Source organism: Oncorhynchus keta, unplaced genomic scaffold, assembly GCF_023373465.1.
Source record: "Oncorhynchus keta strain PuntledgeMale-10-30-2019 unplaced genomic scaffold, Oket_V2 Un_contig_2626_pilon_pilon, whole genome shotgun sequence".
Classification (NCBI taxonomy): domain Eukaryota; kingdom Metazoa; phylum Chordata; class Actinopteri; order Salmoniformes; family Salmonidae; genus Oncorhynchus; species Oncorhynchus keta.
Window position 1 is genome coordinate 3,280 of NW_026284875.1, and position 17,689 is coordinate 20,968.

General features: G+C 43.7%; 2 protein-coding genes across 5 annotated transcripts in view; both read right to left on the minus strand.

Annotated features, from left to right (window-relative positions):
* Nucleotides 1–810: 810 nt before the first annotated feature.
* Nucleotides 811–2,241, minus strand: LOC127922565 (trichohyalin-like). The gene is made up of 3 exons (XM_052506407.1): nt 1,848–2,241; nt 1,328–1,425; nt 811–1,104 (listed from the first exon to the last, which is right to left on the minus strand). Exons 1-3 carry the CDS (start codon nt 2,239–2,241, stop codon nt 904–906), a joined length of 693 nt encoding a protein of 230 aa, XP_052362367.1. The 3' UTR covers nt 811–903.
* A 10,611-nt stretch (nt 2,242–12,852) lies between these two features.
* LOC127922567 (zinc finger protein 501-like) overlaps nt 12,853–17,689 on the minus strand; it is a 40,844-nt gene continuing 36,007 nt past the window's right edge. For all 4 annotated transcript variants that reach the window (XM_052506413.1, XM_052506410.1, XM_052506411.1 and 1 more), the window contains exon 4: nt 12,853–14,667. In XM_052506413.1, the coding sequence (XP_052362373.1) occupies nt 13,649–14,667 (1,019 nt within the window). In that variant the 3' untranslated portion in view covers nt 12,853–13,648. The remainder of the gene's footprint in view (nt 14,668–17,689) is intronic.

Sequence of the window (17,689 nt, forward strand, 5' to 3'; positions counted from 1 at the left end):
TTCAAGGTAAATGTTGCAATTCTTCAGCGATTCCTGGACATGTGACCAAAAACGAGCTACATATGGACAGCACCAAAATAAATGACCTAATGACTGCCTTCTCCCAGCAAAATCTGCAGAGCTGGGAAGATTGTATCCCCATATATAACATTATATTGGTTGCAAGAATTTTGTATAATAATTGAAGCTTTGAATCCAGCGTCATTTTGCGTGTCAATTCATAAACCATGTGCCATGGAATCAGTACAATGGAAATCTCTTGCCAACTATTTTGACATTTATTTGGCACAGCTGTCAGTTGTTTGGTCCTTAAATAATATATAATAATAATATAATAATATAATAATATAATAATATAATAATATAATAATAATAATAATATAATAATATATAATATATGCCATTTAGCAGACGCTTTTATCCAAAGCGACTTACTGTCATGTCTGCATACATTCTACGTATGGGTGGTCCCGGGAATCGAACCCACTACCCTGGCGTTACAAGCGCCATGCTCTACCATACATTCTATTTATCACAATTTGGTCCTTAATGCAGGGCCGACAAGTTCCTGTTCTACAGTCTAGTAAAGATAGGGGGGTTGACTGGGACAGGCAATGTAACATCCATCATGTTTTTAGGAAAAGGGTTTTGTAAAACATGCACCTTAGGTTTTAGGTTTTATATGGTCTGGTTTCTCTCCAAATCTGACTTTCATCAAGGTTTTATATGGTCAATTGGTTTCTCTTTTAATTTCATCAAGGTTTTACATGTCAACTAACAGATATTCTATCTTCCTGTCAACAAACTGTGGTGGAAATATACCAGTCTATCTTCCTGTCACCAAACAGAACTCTGCTGGTTGTCCTGGTAACAGATTCCAGTGGGCAGATCTATTTAATTTATTCAAACTAAATTACAGCACTTACTTTGATGAGTCAAATCTGATCCTTTCTTCTCTTCTCCTCCTCTCACAGTTCCACTCAGCCCCGTTGTTTTCCTGCAGTCCACCAGCAGCACAGACAACCTCTTCATACCCAGCAGTAAGGCGCTACCGGGAGAGGCACGACACAGGGACTCCGGGAGGGAGGAAGGGCTAGCGTTGTCCTAGTAACCACAAAGAGGGGACACAGACACATATCATTATGGATGCTGATGTCACTGTTGTCATAAACTGCTTTACAGAAACACAGCCCAGACCCAGATAGAGCAAGCTGTATGCTAGACCAGACCAAGCTGTATGCTAGACCAGACCAAGCTGTATGCTGGACCAGACCAAGCTGTATGCTAGTCCAGACCAAGCTGTATGCTGGACCAGACCAAGCTGTACCATCTGGTGTTCTGATCTGGAGAGATTCTTCTCTGCCTCGTCAGCATCAGGATGTTGTTGAGGCTCCCCAGAGGATCCAGGATCGTCATGTCTCTCTCCTGTGTGAATGGCAACATCAAACAGACAGTCAACCTATGATCTTCTATTGCGATCATAGGGTCTTACCAGAGCCATTAATATGTCTAAAAAGGGCCTAAATTTATGCCTTTAAAAAAAAATACTGTTTTTTGATGCAAATGTAAAAGGGTCGTTCCATGAAATGGGGGGCTTTTACATCCCTTTGATATTTTATGAAGAAATGATGCACCAGAATTGGATTGTAGAATCCTGTTATACAAGATGAAGTGAACTTTAATATAGACCACATGGAGAATAAAATACATCTCATTTAAAAAATATGTACCAATGGCAGTACTGAACAACATATTCAAGTGTAGAACTTCAGTAGAATCCCCCATTTAAAACCACATTAGTTCAACAATTGCATCGTTTGTGCCCCTGTTTTTAAGACAGTACTCACTGATGGTAATCGGATATTCTGACTCCTCCTCCTTTTTCACTCCTAAAACATATTCCTCCTCTTTTATTGAGATATCCTCCTCTTCCTCTTTTACTCCAAAAGGTTCTTCCTCTTCTTTCACTACATTCTCCTCCTTCAATGCATCTTCCTCATTTTTGATTCTGAAAGGTTCTTCCTCTTCTTTCACTATATTATCTTTCTTCAATGCATCTTCATCCTTTTTGATTCTGAAAGCTTCTACCTCCTCATTTTCCACTCTGACAACCTCTTTCCCATCTTCCTCTTTCCCTGTAATATCATCCTCTTGTTTCAATGTGATAGCCTCCTCTTCCATTCTGAAAGCTTCTTCCTCTCCTTTCACCAGATCTTTCTCCGTCTTGTTTCGTGACCTCATGCTCCGGGCGATTAGCCTTGTGCAGTATCAAGTTAACACATTCGCTAATTTAAGAAGCAAACTACGTTTAAATTAACAAGTATATGCGTAAACAGAATTGTATTCTAAACACTAAGATTAATATACACAAGATTAGTCTGAAGAGCTTAAATGCTCCGTATCTATGTTCGCTAGCAAACCACCGCATTAGTTGAAACGGAAGCCTTTTGTCTCTGTTGAAGAAGCCTCCTGTTCCGTCCACTAGATAATACGTCACGCAAGAAGCATCACCTGAAAAACTCACATCGCCATCTGCTGACTGGAGTGAGCAACACAGATCGGAACAAAAATAAAGCAATGTCAAAAGAAGTAATTTAAAAACAACCAGATGTTATGTTCTCTTACTTCTTACAGCCAATACTTTCCTCCAGGGCTGACCTGCCCATTAGGCAGGATTAGGTGACAGATTGACGAGGGTGGCATATTCCGAGCTAAATGGACCAATGCTCATCACTAACAACACCTCACATAATTCTGCCCAAAAACAATTTTAAAAACTTCTCACCCAGCGGCATGTGGGCTATTTAGGTGAGTGGTGGTGTTGCCACATGAAGCAGTGCCCACTTTGCAAAAGGTAACATGGACAGATATGTCTCTACCTGTGTAGAGCACATGCCCCTTTACCCTTCCAGTCTCTGAAGTGCCCTTTTGGGTGGTGGTATAATCTGGATTCATTTTGTCTCATCGCTGAACCCACTGCCTGCAAGTCGTCGTTAAATTCCCCTCAGTGATTTGTAGTTTCCTTCAACTTTCTGAAGAGGAAACAGCCAGGAAATGCCCCTGTCTGAGTGCATTTGTCTACCACTATGTGTAGCTGTTAGCGATGATGCTAATGATCCACTATGTGTAGCTGTTAGCGATGATGCTAATTATCCACTATGTGTAGCTGTTAGCGATGATGCTAATGATCCACTATGTGTAGCTGTTAGCGATGATGCTAATGATCCACTATGTGTAGCTGTTAGCGATGATGCTAATGATCCACTATGTGTAGCTGTTAGCGATGATGCTAATGATCCACTATGTGTAGCTGTTAGCGATGATGCTAATGATCCACTATGTGTAGCTGTTAGCGATGATGCTAATGATCCACTATGTGTAGCTGTTAGCGATGATGCTAATGATCCACTATGTGTAGCTGTTAACGATGATGCTAATGATCCACTATGTGTAGCTATTAGCGATGATGCTAATGACAACCAAATTCTGTTTGATGGAAAAGATTCCCAAAAAAACTTGTAAATTAAATGTTAACTACAAAGTAGTCTATGCCTCCCTGGCAGAATGATATCATGACTATTTGCATTAATCCAGTTGTGATTTGTTCAGCAGACTCTGCAATCACATGTGTGCTACAGAGACACTACAAACCAAACAAGGCTCTTGCTGGTGCCACTTGAATTAAAGGGTATCTACACACAAAAATGAAAATGTTTTAGATTTTTCTCAGACTTCAAAAGTGGTCTCCTTTTGTTGTTTTTCTATTAACAATGTAATTTTGAGGGCGAAAAACTGAAAAACAGGGACAAATCAGAAACCTGGAAAAACTAAATGTAGAAAACCGAATTTGACTAAATATATTAAATATTCTATTGATTTTCTCTCATTATGTCACACCAGACTTCGCTTTGGCTCCCCCTCCTGCCCAGCTCAGGCATTCAGTGTTGCCGGCCTTCTAGCTGCTACTGAACCTACTGCTGTCAAACACCCTTCACTCATCAACTCCGAACCTGTCTCGTCATCATTACACACACCTGGTTCCAATCCCCACTCTATCACTGTATATATACTCCCTCTGTCATTTGTCTTTAATCGGTCATTGTAAATGTTACTTGTCTTCCTGAGAGGAATCGCTCCTACTATTTCCTGAGTACTTTATATACACTGCTCAAAAAAATAAAGGGAACACTTAAACAACACAATGTAACTCCAAGTCAATCACACTTCTGTGAAATCAAACTGTCCACTTAGGAAGCAACACTGATTGACAATAAATTTCACATGCTGTTGTGCAAATGGAATAGAGAACAGGTGGAAATTATAGGCAATTAGCAAGACACCCTCAATAAAGGAGTGGTTTTGCAGGTGGGGACCACAGACCACTTCTCAGTTCCTATGCTTCCTGGCTGATGTTTTGGTCACTTTTGAATGCTGGCGGTGCTTTCCCTCTAGTGGTAGCATGAGACGGAGTCTACAACCCACACAAGTGGCTCAGGTAGTGCAGCTCATCCAGGATGGCACATCAATGTGAGCTGTGGCAAGAAGGTTTGCTGTGTCTGTCAGCGTGGTGTCCAGAGCATGGAGGCGCTACCAGGAGACAGGCCAGTACATCAGGAGATGTGGAGGAGGCCGTAGCAGGGCAACAACCAAGCAGCAGGACCGCTACCTCCGCCTTTGTGCAAGGAGGAGCACTGCCAGAGCCTTGCAAAATGACCTCCAGCAGGCCACACATGTGCATGTGTCTGCTCAAACGGTCAAAAACAGACTCCATGAGGGTGGTATGAGGGCCCGACGTCCACAGGTGGGGGTTGTGCTTACAGCCCAACACCGTGCAGGACGTTTTTCATTTGCCAGAGAACACCAAGATTGGCAAATTCGCCACTGGCGCCCTGTGCTCTTCACAGATGAAAGCAGGTTCACACTGAGCACATGTGACAGACGTGACAGTCTGGAGATGCCATGGAGAACGTTCTGCTGCCTGCAACATCCTCCAGCATGACCGGTTTGGCGGTGGGTCAGTAATGGTGTGGAGTGGCATTTCTTTGGGGGGCCGCACAGCCCTCCATGTGCTCGCCAGTGGTAGCCTGACTGCTGTTAGGTACCGAGATGAGATCCTCAGACCCCTTGTAAGACCATATGCTGGTCCGGTTGGCCCTGGGTTCCTCCTAATGCAAGACAATGCTAGACCTCATGTGGCTAGAGTGTGTCAGCAGTTCCTGCAAGAGGAAGGCATTGATGCTATGGACTGGCCCGCCCGTTCCCCAGACCTGAATCCAATTGAGCACATCTGGGACATCATGTCTCGCTCCATCCACCAACGCCACGTTGCACCACAGACTGTCCAGGAGTTGGCGAATGCTTTAATGCTTTATTTTTTTGAGCAGTGTAGTTCGCCCTGTGCCTTTTTGATAATGAAGATATATTTTGAGCACAACAGCATTGGGGTTTCGTCCCGATTTGATCTATGGTGCTGAAATAAATTCAGTAGTTCCAAACCTGCAACTGCATCCTGCCTACTCCTCTCTACACCAGTAACACATTATCTAGGAGAGTGTAGAGCAGTGTTAACCAATCCTGGTCCTCCACTACCCCCAACAGTAACACATTATCTAGGAGAGTGTAGAGCAGTGTTAACCAATCCTGGTCTTCCACTACCCCCAACAGTAACACATTATCTAGGAGAGTGTAGAGCAGTGTTAACCAATCCTGGTCCTCCACTACCCCCAACAGTAACACATTATCTAGGAGAGTGTAGAGCAGTGTTAACCAATCCTGGTCCTTCACTACCCCCAACAGTAACACATTATCTAGGAGAGTGTAGAGCAGTGTTAACCAATCCTGGTCCTCCACTACCCCCAACAGTAACACATTATCTAGGAGAGTGTAGAGCAGTGTTAACCAATCCTGGTCCTCCACTACCCCCAACAGTTGTGGTGTCTTAGGTCTCTCTTTGTGTAGTGTTGTGGTGTCTTGGGTCTCTCTTTATGTAGTGTTGTGGTGTCTTAGGTCTCTCTTTATGTAGTGTTGTCTTAGGTCTCTCTTTATGTAATGTTGTGGTGTCTTAGGTCTCTATTTATGTAGTGTTGTCTTAGGTCTCTCTTTATGTAATGTTGTGGTGTCTTAGGTCTCTCTTTATGTAGTGTTGTCTTAGGTCTCTCTTTATGTAATGTTGTGGTGTCTTAGGTCTCTCTTTATGTAGTGTTGTCTTGGGTCTCTCTTTATGTAGTGTTGTGGTGTCTTAGGTCTCTCTTTATGTAGTGTTGTGGTGTCTTAGGTCTCTCTTTATGTAGTGTTGTGGTGTCTTAGGTCTCTCTTTATGTAATGTTGTGGTGTCTTAGGTCTCTCTTTATGTAGTGTTGTGGTGTCTTAGGTCTCTCTTTATGTAGTGTTGTGGTGTCTTAGGTCTCTCTTTATGTAATGTTGTGGTGTCTTAGGTCTCTCTTTATGTAGTGTTGTGGTGTCTTAGGTCTCTCTTTATGTAGTGTTGTGGTGTCTTTATGTAGTGTTGTGGTGTCTTAGGTCTCTCTTTATGTAATGTTGTGGTGTCTTAGGTCTCTCTTTATGTAGTGTTGTGGTGTCTTAGGTCTCTCTTTATGTAGTGTTGTGGTGTCTTAGGTCTCTCTTTATGTAGTGTTGTGGTGTCTTAGGTCTCTCTTTATGTAATGTTGTGGTGTCTTAGGTCTCTCTTTATGTAGTGTTGTCTTAGGTCTCTCTTTATGTAATGTTGTGGTGTCTTAGGTCTCTCTTTATGTAGTGTTGTCTTAGGTCTCTCTTTATGTAATGTTGTGGTGTCTTAGGTCTCTCTTTATGTAGTGTTGTCTTAGGTCTCTCTTTATGTAGTGTTGTGGTGTCTTAGGTCTCTCTTTATGTAGTGTTGTGGTGTCTTAGGTCTCTTTATGTAGTGTTGTGGTGTGTCTCTTTATGTAGTGTTGTGGTGTCTTAGGTCTCTCTTTATGTAGTGTTGTGGTGTCTCTCTTTATGTAGTGTTGTGGTGTCTTAGGTCTCTCTTTATGTAGTGTTGTGTGTCTTAGGTCTCTCTTTATGTAGTGTTGTGGTGTCTCTCTTTATGTAGTGTTGTGGTGTCTTAGGTCTCTCTTTATGTAGTGTTGTCTTGGGTCTCTCTTTATGTAGTGTTGTGGTGTCTTAGGTCTCTCTTTATGTAGTGTTGTGGTGTCTTAGGTCTCTCTTTATGTAGTGTTGTGGTGTCTTAGGTCTCTCTTCATGTAGTGTTGTGGTGTCTTAGGTCTCTCTTTATGTAGTGTTGTCTTAGGTCTCTCTTTATGTAATGTTGTGGTGTCTTAGGTCTCTCTTTTTATGTCTCTTTAGTGTTGTCTTAGGTCTCTCTTTATGTAATGTTGTGGTGTCTTAGGTCTCTCTTTATGTAGTGTTGTCTTGGGTCTCTCTTTATGTAGTGTTGTGGTGTCTCTCTTTTTAGGTCTCTCTTTATGTAGTGTTGTGGTGTCTTAGGTCTCTCTCTCTTTATGTAGTGTTGTGGTGTCTTAGGTCTCTCTTTATGTAGTGTTGTGGTGTCTTAGGTCTCTCTTTATGTAGTGTTGTGGTGTCTTAGGTCTCTCTTTATGTAGTGTTGTGGTGTCTTAGGTCTCTCTTTATGTAGTGTTGTGGTGTCTTAGGTCTCTCTTTATGTAGTGTTGTGGTGTCTTAGGTCTCTCTTTATGTAGTGTTGTGGTGTCTTAGGTCTCTCTTTATGTAGTGTTGTGGTGTCTTAGGTCTCTCTTTATGAAGTGTTGTGGTGTCTTAGGTCTCTCTTTATGTAGTGTTGTGGTGTCTTAGGTTAGTGTTGTGGTGTCTTAGGTCTCTCTTTATGTAGTGTCTCTTAGGTCTCTTTATGTAGTGTTGTGGTGTCTTAGGTCTCTCTTTATGTCTCTCTTTAATGTTGTGGTGTCTTAGGTCTCTCTTTATGTAGTGTTGTCTTAGGTCTCTCTTTATGTAATGTTGTGGTGTCTTAGGTCTCTCTTTATGTAGTGTTGTCTTAGGTCTCTCTTTATGTAGTGTTGTGGTGTCTTAGGTCTCTCTTTATGTAGTGTTGTGGTGTCTCTCTTTATGTAGTGTTGTGGTGTCTTAGGTCTCTCTTTATGTAGTGTTGTGGGGTCTCTCTTTATGTAGTGTTGTGGTGTCTCTCTTTATGTAGTGTGGTGTCTCTCTTTATGTAGTGTTGTGGTGTCTTAGGTCTCTCTTTATGTAGTGTTGTGGTGTCTCTCTTTATGTAATGTTGTGGTGTCTTAGGTCTCTCTTTATGTAGTGTTATGGTGTCTGTCTTGTTGTGTGTTTTGTCCTATATTTGTATTTTTTAACACCAGCCCGCCCCTGCAGGAGACCTTTAGTCTACTGGTAGACAGTAATTACAAATAAGAGTTTGTTCTTAACTGACTTGCATAGTTAAATAAAGGTTAAATAAATAAAAATTGTACACCCGGGAGTTGTTTGACTAGTGGAAAAAGTCGGACAGAGAGACTTGCTAGTCGCTAGCTAATTACATTACTAAAATGGAGCAGGTGAGTCAGCTAAAATAAAGGTTAAATAAAATAAATAGAAACATGATGGTTGCAACACATGGAGTAGGGTTGATATAGTCATGGTAGGATACATGATAGAGACAACACATGGAGTTGGGTTGATATAGTCATGGTAGGATACATGATAGTGGCAACACATGGAGTAGGGTTGATATAGTCATGGTAGGATACATGATAGAGAAACACATGGAGTAGGGTTGATATAGTCATGGTAGGATACATGATAGAGACACATGGAGTAGGGTTGATATAGTCATGGTAGGATACATGATAGAGACAACACATGGAGTAGGGTTGATATAGTCATGGTAGGATACATGATAGTGGAAACACATGGAGTAGGGTTGATATAGTCATGGTAGGATACATGATAGAGACACATGGAGTAGGGTTGATATAGTCATGGTAGGATACATGATAGAGACACATGGAGTAGGGTTGATATAGTCATGGTAGGATACATGATAGAGACACATGGAGTAGGGTTGATATAGTCATGGTAGGATACATGATAGAGACAACACATGGAGTAGGGTTGATATAGTCATGGTAGGATACATGATAGAGACACATGGAGTAGGGTTGATATAGTCATGGTAGGATACATGATAGAGACACATGGAGTAGGGTTGATATAGTCATGGTAGGATACATGATAGAGACACATGGAGTAGGGTTGATATAGTCATGGTAGGATACATGATAGAGACACATGGAGTAGGGTTGATATAGTCATGGTAGGATACATGATAGAGACACATGGAGTAGGGTTGATATAGTCATGGTAGGATACATGATAGAGACACATGGAGTAGGGTTGATATAGTCATGGTAGGATACATGATAGAGACACATGGAGTAGTATAATGGTAAAAAACTTTACTCAACATATTGTGCAGCTTAATAGAATTAGAAATATAAGTCCTATTACCAGTCAGGTAGGAAGTAGCAGTGAAGTCCTATTACCAGTCAGGTAGGAAGTAGCAGTGAAGTCCTATTACCAGTCAGGTAGGAAGTAGCAGTGAAGTCCTATTACCAGTCAGGTAGGAAGTAGCAGTGAAGTCATATTACCAGTCAGGTAGGAAGTAGCAGTGTCAACACTGCCAAGTGGCTGAGATGTCCTCCACTGAGTCCACAGTCCTCTCCACCATAAACACCATCTGTTGTCTGCACACCTCTGACCACAGATCAGATCAAATGAAATGTTATTGGTCTCATACACATATATCTCTGATGTCATCACGGGTGTAGAGAAACAGTGCTGTAATATCTAACAAAACAAAACAATAAATGTAAATCCCCACAAGTTATTTTAAGGATGAAGAAATATAGAAATAGTCAGGTTCCGGGAATATAATTATATACAGTTTGTTTACGATGTCAGAGTCTGTTATATAAATGTATACAGTTTGTTTACGATGTCAGAGTCTGTTATATAAATGTATACAGTTTGTTTACAATGTATATGATGGTGTGTCTAGACATTATGGACCGTATATGAATATAAAAGGTGTGAACAGCAGTAGTTATATAGGATGAGCCTTGACTAGAATACAGGGTGGAGTACTGGGTGGTAGACGGCTAGTAACAGTGACTAAGTTCAGGGCAGGGTACTGGGCGGAGGCCGGCTAGAGGTGACTTTTTAACAGTCTGATGACCTGGAGATAGACCACACATTAACCACACAATAAGTATTGTGGTGGCAGCATCATGTTATGGGTATACTTGTCACCGGCAGGGAATGGGGAGTTTGTCAGTATCAAAATAAATATGAAAGGAGCAAAGCCCAGGTAAAAAGTTAAAACCCACCTCAGTCTTCTGAAAACATAACCCTGGGACATTGTTTAATTTTTCTGAAGGACAATTACACAGATGTTTACACTGCTGCCACCACCAGGCCTGGAGGGCTGGGATAGGGTTTTATGTTTCTGGAATTACACCATTTTTTATGCAAAAGACTCACCAGAATGGCTTTCCAAGACTTGTTGAGTGTTCCTAAGTGGTCTGATCTCAGTCCTGACTTAAATGTACTGAAAAAACCCATCTGGTTTAAATATCACTGTCCACCAATGAGCACTTTTGACAAAAACGATGGAAGTATTTTGCACAAAGTTGGTGGAATCTTAATGAAACTGTAATGGCTTCCACCAAGTATTAACTTGGACAGGAGACGGACTTCTCCAATTATGATTGTGAGAATTGAACATTCATATTGGACTGTACAGCCTTACCTATAGAGTAGCACCACCACCCATCAGCTCATTCTCTTCTTGATGTCAAAGCTGCAGTGTATTGTTGCTGTAGGAGTTTATGATTAATAATCCTATTTCAAGACACACTAAGATGTCACCATACTATTCATTTAAAGCCCCTCTGTCAGATATAAATCATCAGAGTGGGAAACCAACTGACATGGAAACAATGGAGCAAATGTATCACTATCAGAGGGGTGTATTATGACATCATATAGAACTACTCAGACATTCCAAATATCACTTGATTATCAGAGGGGTGTATTATGACATCATATAGAAGTACTTGTTATTATTTATGTAATAACCATCATATCTTAGTTGACTTGGAGTCACATGATGATATGTTGTGTGATCCTCCCATTATGACTTGGGAACCCATGTAGTTTATTAGGCGACAGATGAAATAAGTTATGAACTTCACAGGGTGGTGAAAGTGCATGTGATGAGCTTGATGCTCCTTTCCAAATCATTCAACTGAGACTGCTCTTCTCTGTATCACGGAGGCGCTCCGCACTGCTAAAGCTAACTCTCTCTCCTCTGCTCTCATCCTTCTAGACCTATCGGCTGCCTTCGATACTGTGAACCATCAGATCCTCCTCTCCACCCTCTCCGAGTTGGGCATCTCCGGCGCGGCCCACGCTTGGATTGCGTCCTACCTGACAGGTCGCTCCTACCAGGTGGCGTGGCGAGAATCTGTCTCCTCACCACGCGCTCTCACCACTGGTGTCCCCAGGGCTCTGTTCTAGGTCCTCTCCTATTCTCGCTATACACCAAGTCACTTGGCTCTGTCATAACCTCACATGGTCTCTCCTATCATTGCTATGCAGACGACACACAATTAATCTTCTCCTTTCCCCTTCTGATGACCAGGTGGCGAATCGCATCTCTGCATGTCTGGCAGACATATCAGTGTGGATGACGGATCACCACCTCAAGCTGAACCTCGGCAAGACGGAGCTGCTCTTCCTCCCCGGGAAGGACTGCCCGTTCCATGATCTCGCCATCACGGTTGACAACTCCATTGTGTCCTCCTCCCAGAGCACTAAGAACCTTGGCGTGATCCTGGACAACACCCTGTCGTTCTCAACTAACATCAAGGCGGTGGCCCGTTCCTGTAGGTTCATGCTCTACAACATCCGTAGAGTACGACCCTGCCTCACACAGGAAGCGGCGCAGGTCCTAATCCAGGCACTTGTCATCTCCCGTCTGGATTACTGCAACTCGCTGTTGGCTGGGCTCCCTGCCTGTGCCATTAAACCCCTACAACTCATCCAGAACGCTGCAGCCCGTCTGGTGTTCAACCTTCCCAAGTTCTCTCACGTCACTCCGCTCCTCCGCTCCTCCGCTCTCTCCACTGGCTTCCAGTTGAAGCTCGCATCCGCTACAAGACCATGGTGCTTGCCTACGGAGCTGTGAGGAGAACGGCACCTCAGTACCTCCAGGCTCTGATCAGGCCCTACACCCAAACAAGGGCACTGCGTTCATCCACCTCTGGCCTGCTCGCCTCCCTACCACTGAGGAAGTACAGTTCCCTCTCAGCCCAGTCAAAACTGTTCGCTGCTCTGGCTCCCCAATGGTGGAACACACTCCCTCACGACGCCAGGACAGCGGAGTCAATCACCACCTTCCGGAGACACCTGAAACCCCACCTCTTTAAGGAATACCTAGGATAGGATAAGTAATCCTTCTCACCCCCTCCCCCTTAAAAGGTTTAGATGCACTATTGTAAAGTGGCTGTTCTACTGGATGTCATAAGGTGAATGCACCAATTTGTAAGTCGCTCTGGATAAGAGTGTCTGCTAAATGACTTAAATGAAATAAATAAATGAAATGAAATTTTGAGGGTCTTATTCTGGTGACATGATGATCGATGCTTGGTTGCCATTTGACAAATAAAATAATAATCTCATCATTCGGGTAAAAACTTTTATTCAACCAGTGGGAGGTTTGTAAATGCCACCAGGAAAGTCGAAAGAGGAACTCTTCATTGAGACAATAATAAACAGCAATCCATGGGCGAGTTGTGGTGGATATTATAAACTAAGGATCTGCTGGAGTCCAAGTCAAACCAAGATTCTTTATTTCTGAGCTCAGAGAGAATAACAGAGTTACACAGCACAGTGTAGACAGTCTGAATTCCTGAAGCATTGAGTGATTAGCACATATCTTTATAGTTTCCTGTTCCTGGGAGGGACTTTATTCATACAAGGATGCAGGTGCAGCTGGTTTGCAACGCAGAATGATAGTCCCAAGAACAGGAGCTTATAATAGGACAGTTTCACAAGGTTAGTCACATACTCAGTGATGTGGACACACAAACAATTAACATTTTCAATTACAGAGTCTGAACATTTTCATTTCATTAAATCATCAGTGGTCCAACATTGCAAATGTCAACAATGGAACTAATGCATCACATCCAAATATCACTTGATTATCTGTAGTGCTGGAGGAATGACACACCCAGATAAACACACAAAGAGTTTTAAAAAGGACAGTTTAAAAGAAGGAACCTGATCTTCTTTATATTCAAACTGACATACTCCATATTCAATTCATGTTTTCTAATAAAAACAAACAAATATATGTTTGAGTATACCCTGTACCATTTAATTTCATCTGGTAAAGACAGGTAAACACATTGTCAGTCAACAATATAAGACAACAGGAGCACTGTGTATGTTCTCTGATGAATGTTAAGTCAATGTGATGTGAAATATCAATATTACAAGTAATTCTTCTCTTTTGTGTGGATTCTCTCATGAAGTTGAAGTGACTGTGATGAGTCATATGTTTTCCCGGTCCCCCACAAGAGTCGCTGGTATTTTGTAAGCCTTCTCATGTGTTCTTTCAGGCTTCCTAAATGGGCAAACGCTTTGCACCCTGGGAGGAGTGGAAAGGCTTCTCCCCTGTGTGTATTCTCTCGTGTCGTTTCAGCCCCCCTGACCGGTTGAAACACTTTCCACACTGGGAGCAGTGGTAAGGCTTCTCACCTGTGTGTATTCTCTCATGATGTTTCAGGTTCCCTAAATTGTTAAAACTCTTTCCACACTGGGAGCAGTGATAAGGCTTCTCCCCTGTGTGTATTCTCTCATGTCGTTTCAGCTCCTTTGACCGGATGAAACACTTTCCACACTGGGAGCAGTGGTAAGGCCTCTCCCCTGTGTGTATTCTCTCATGTTGTTTTAGGTTCCCTAAATTGTTAAAACTCTTTCCACACTGGGAGCAGTGGCAAGGCTTCTCCCCTGTGTGTATTCTCTCATGTTGTTTCAGGGTCCCTAAATTGTTAAAACTCTTTCCACACTGGGAGCAGTGGTAAGGCTTCGCCCCTGTGTGTATTCTCTCGTGAACTTTCAGGTTTGATTTCTCATTAAAACCCTTTCCACACTGGGAGCAGTGGTAAGGCTTCTCCCCTGTGTGTATTTTCTCATGTCGTTTCAGTTTCCCTAAACCGATAAAACTCTTTCCACACTGGGAGCAGTGATAAGGCTTCTTCCCTGTGTGTATTCTCTCATGTCGTTTCAGTTTCCCTAAATTGTTAAAACTATTTCCACACCGGGAGCAGTGATAAGGCTTCTCCACTGTGTGTATTCTCTCGTGCAGTTTCAGATGCCCGGGCCGGTTGAAACACTTTCCACACTGGGAGCAGTGGTAAGGCTTCTCCCCTGTGTGTATTCTCTCGTGAGCTTTCAGGTGTGCTTTCTGGTTAAAACTCTTTCCACACTGGGAGCAGTGGTAAGGCTTCTCCCCTGTGTGTATTTTCTCGTGTTGTTTCACGTCCCATAACCGGTTACAACCCTTTCCACAGTGGGAGCACTGGTGTCGTCTTGCTGGTTTGGACGTCCCTGGCTCTGGTTCCTCTGAGTCTGGTCTTTCTCCTGCCAAAGACAAGTGTTTTAAAAAAAATAGGGAATGAAATGCCACATGATAAAACAACCTTGTTGTTGTCTATGACACTCAAGACACAGACTTTGCTGGATTCCTATCAAGTAGGTGGTTCTGAAACAATGTAAATTAGTGAGTGTGAGCTTGTAAATTTGCTGTCCCCTCAAAATAACACACATTGATGTCTAAACTGCTGGCAACAAAAGTGAGAATGTCCAAATTGGGCCCAAAGTGTCAATATTTTGTGTGGCCACCATCATTTTACAGCACTGCCTTAACCCTCTTGGGCATGGAGTTCACCAGAGCTTCACAGGTTGCCACTGGAGTCCTCTTCCACTCCTCCATGACGACATCACGGAGCTGGTGGATGTTAGAGACCTTGCACTCCTCCACCTTCCGTTTGAGGATGCCCCACAGATGCTCAATAGGGTTTAGGTCTAGAGACATGTTTGGCCAGTCCATCACCTTTACCCTCAGCTTCTTTAGCAAGGCAGTGGTCGTCTTGGAGGTGTGTTTGGGGTCGTTATCATGTTGGAATACTGCCCTGCGGCCCCTCCGAAGGGAGGGGATCATGCTCTGCTTCAGTATGTCACAGTACATGTTGGCATTCATGCTTCCCTCAATAAACTGTAGCTCCCCAGTAACGGCAGCACTCATGCAGCCCCAGACCATGACACTCCCACCACCACGCTTGACTAGAGGCAAGACACACTTGTCTTTGTACTCCTCACCTGGTTGCCGTCACACACGCTTGACACCATCTGAACCAAATAAGTTTCTTGGACGCATCAGACCACAGGACATGGTTCCAGTAATCCATGTCCTTAGTCTGCTTGTCTTCAGCAAACTGTTTGCGGACTTTCTTATGCATCATCTTTAGAAGAGGCTTCCTTCTGGGACGACAGCCATGCAGACCAATTTGATGCAGTGTACGGCGTATGGTCGGAGCACTGACAGGCTGACCCAACACCCCTTCAACCTCTGCAGCAATGCTGGCAGCACTCATACGTCTATTTCCCAAAGACAACCTCTGGATATGACGCTGAGCACGTGCACTCAACTTCTTTGGTCAACCATGGCGAGGCCTGTTCTGAGTGGAACCTGTCCAGTTAAACCTCTGTATGGTCTTGGCCACCGTGCTGCAGCTCAGTTTCAGGGTCTTGGCAATCTTCTTATAGCCCAGGCCGTCTTTATGTAGAGCAACAATTATTTTTTTCAGATCCTCAGAGAGTTCTCTGCCATGAGGTTCCATGTTGAACTTCCATTGACCAGTCAGTATGAGGGAGTGTGAGAGCGATGACACCAAATGTAACACACCTGCTCCCCATTCAGACCTGAGCCCTTGTAACACTAACGAGTCACATGACACATGACAGTCCAAAACTTGTTTTATAACTTTCATAGCTGTATGATACAGAATGTGACCTACACACTTCCTTAAACATAAAATAACCAAAGTCCAAAACTAGTTTTTACGTCGCAGATACAAAGCACATCAGTAACATCTCCCCGTTGTTGAAAGGGTTCGACACATTGCTGTTTAAATGGACCAATTTCTTATTTAGACGTTCACAGATTTTCAACATTTTGACGATCGCTGATTTTGGGTAAAGTAAAAAATAAGAAGGTGAAATATTTTGGGTAGATGTTCCTAAAACTGACAGGAACTATATATAAACTCAGCAAAAAAAGAAACGTCCTCTCACTGTCAACTGCATTTATTTTCAGCAAACTTAACATATGTTCATACAAATATTTACTCATTTACATTACATTTACATTTAAGTCATTTAGCAGACGCTCTTATCCAGAGCGACTTACAAATTGGTGCATACACCTTATGACATCCAGTGGAACAGCCACTTTACAATAGTGCATCTAAATTTTAGGGGGGGTGAGAAGGATTACTTACCCTATCCTAGGTATTCCTTGAAGAGGTGGGGTTTCAGGTGTCTCCGGAAGGTGGTGATTGACTCCGCTGTCCTGGCGTCGTGAGGGAGTTTGTTCCACCATTGGGGGCCAGAGCAGCGAACAGTTTTGACTGGGCTGAGCGGGAACTGTACTTCCTCAGTGGTAGGGAGGCGAGCAGGCCAGAGGTGGATGAATGCAGTGCCCTTGTTTGGGTGTAGGGCCTGATCAGAGCCTGGAGGTACTGAGGTGCCGTTCCCCTCACAGCTCCGTAGGCAAGCACCATGGTATTGTAGCGGATGCGAGCTTCAACTGGAAGCCAGTGGAGAGAGCGGAGGAGCGGGGTGACGTGAGAGAACTTGGGAAGGTTGAAGACCAGACGGGCTGCGGCGTTCTGGATGAGTTGTAGGGGTTTAATGGCACAGGCAGGGAGCCCAGCCAACAGCGAGTTGCAGTAATCAAGACGGGAGATGACAAGTGCCTGGATTAGGACCTGCGCCGCTTCCTGTGTGAGGCAGGGTCGTACTCTGCGGATGTTGTAGAGCATGAACCTACAGGAACGGGACACCGCCTTGATGTTAGTTGAGAACGACAGGGTGTTGTCCAGGATCACGCCAAGGTTCTTAGCGCTCTGGGAGGAGGACACAATGGAGTTGTCAACCGTGATGGCGAGATCATGGAACGGGCAGTCCTTCCCCGGGAGGAAGAGGAGCTCCGTCTTGCTGAGGTTCAGCTTGAGGTGGTGATCCATCATCCACACTGATATGTCTGCCAGACATGCAGAGATGCGATTCGCCACCTGGTCATCAGAAGGGGGAAAGGAGAAGATTAATTGTGTGTCGTCTGCATAGCAATGATAGGAGAGACCATGTGAGGTTATGACAGAGCCAAGTGACTTGGTGTATAGCGAGAATAAGAGAGGGCCTAGAACAGAGCCCTGGGGACACCAGTGGTGAGAGCGCGTGGTGAGGAGACAGATTCTCGCCACGCCACCTGGTAGGAGCGACCTGTCAGGTAGGACGCAATCCAAGCGTGGGCCGCGCCGGAGATGCCCAACTCGGAGAGGGTGGAGAGGAGGATCTGATGGTTCACAGTATCGAAGGCAGC

Bases quoted from the DNA above. Each gene is read 5' to 3' on its own strand.
- LOC127922565 (XM_052506407.1), bottom strand. From the start codon at position 2,241: ATGAGGTCACGAAACAAGACGGAGAAAGATCTGGTGAAAGGAGAGGAA. The intron at 1,426-1,847 runs GTGAGTACTGTC...CCATTCACACAG, and splicing joins AGAATATCCGATTACCATCA to GAGAGAGACATGACGATCCT. The intron at 1,105-1,327 runs GTACAGCTTGGT...TGTGGTTACTAG, and splicing joins CCAGATCAGAACACCAGATG to GACAACGCTAGCCCTTCCTC.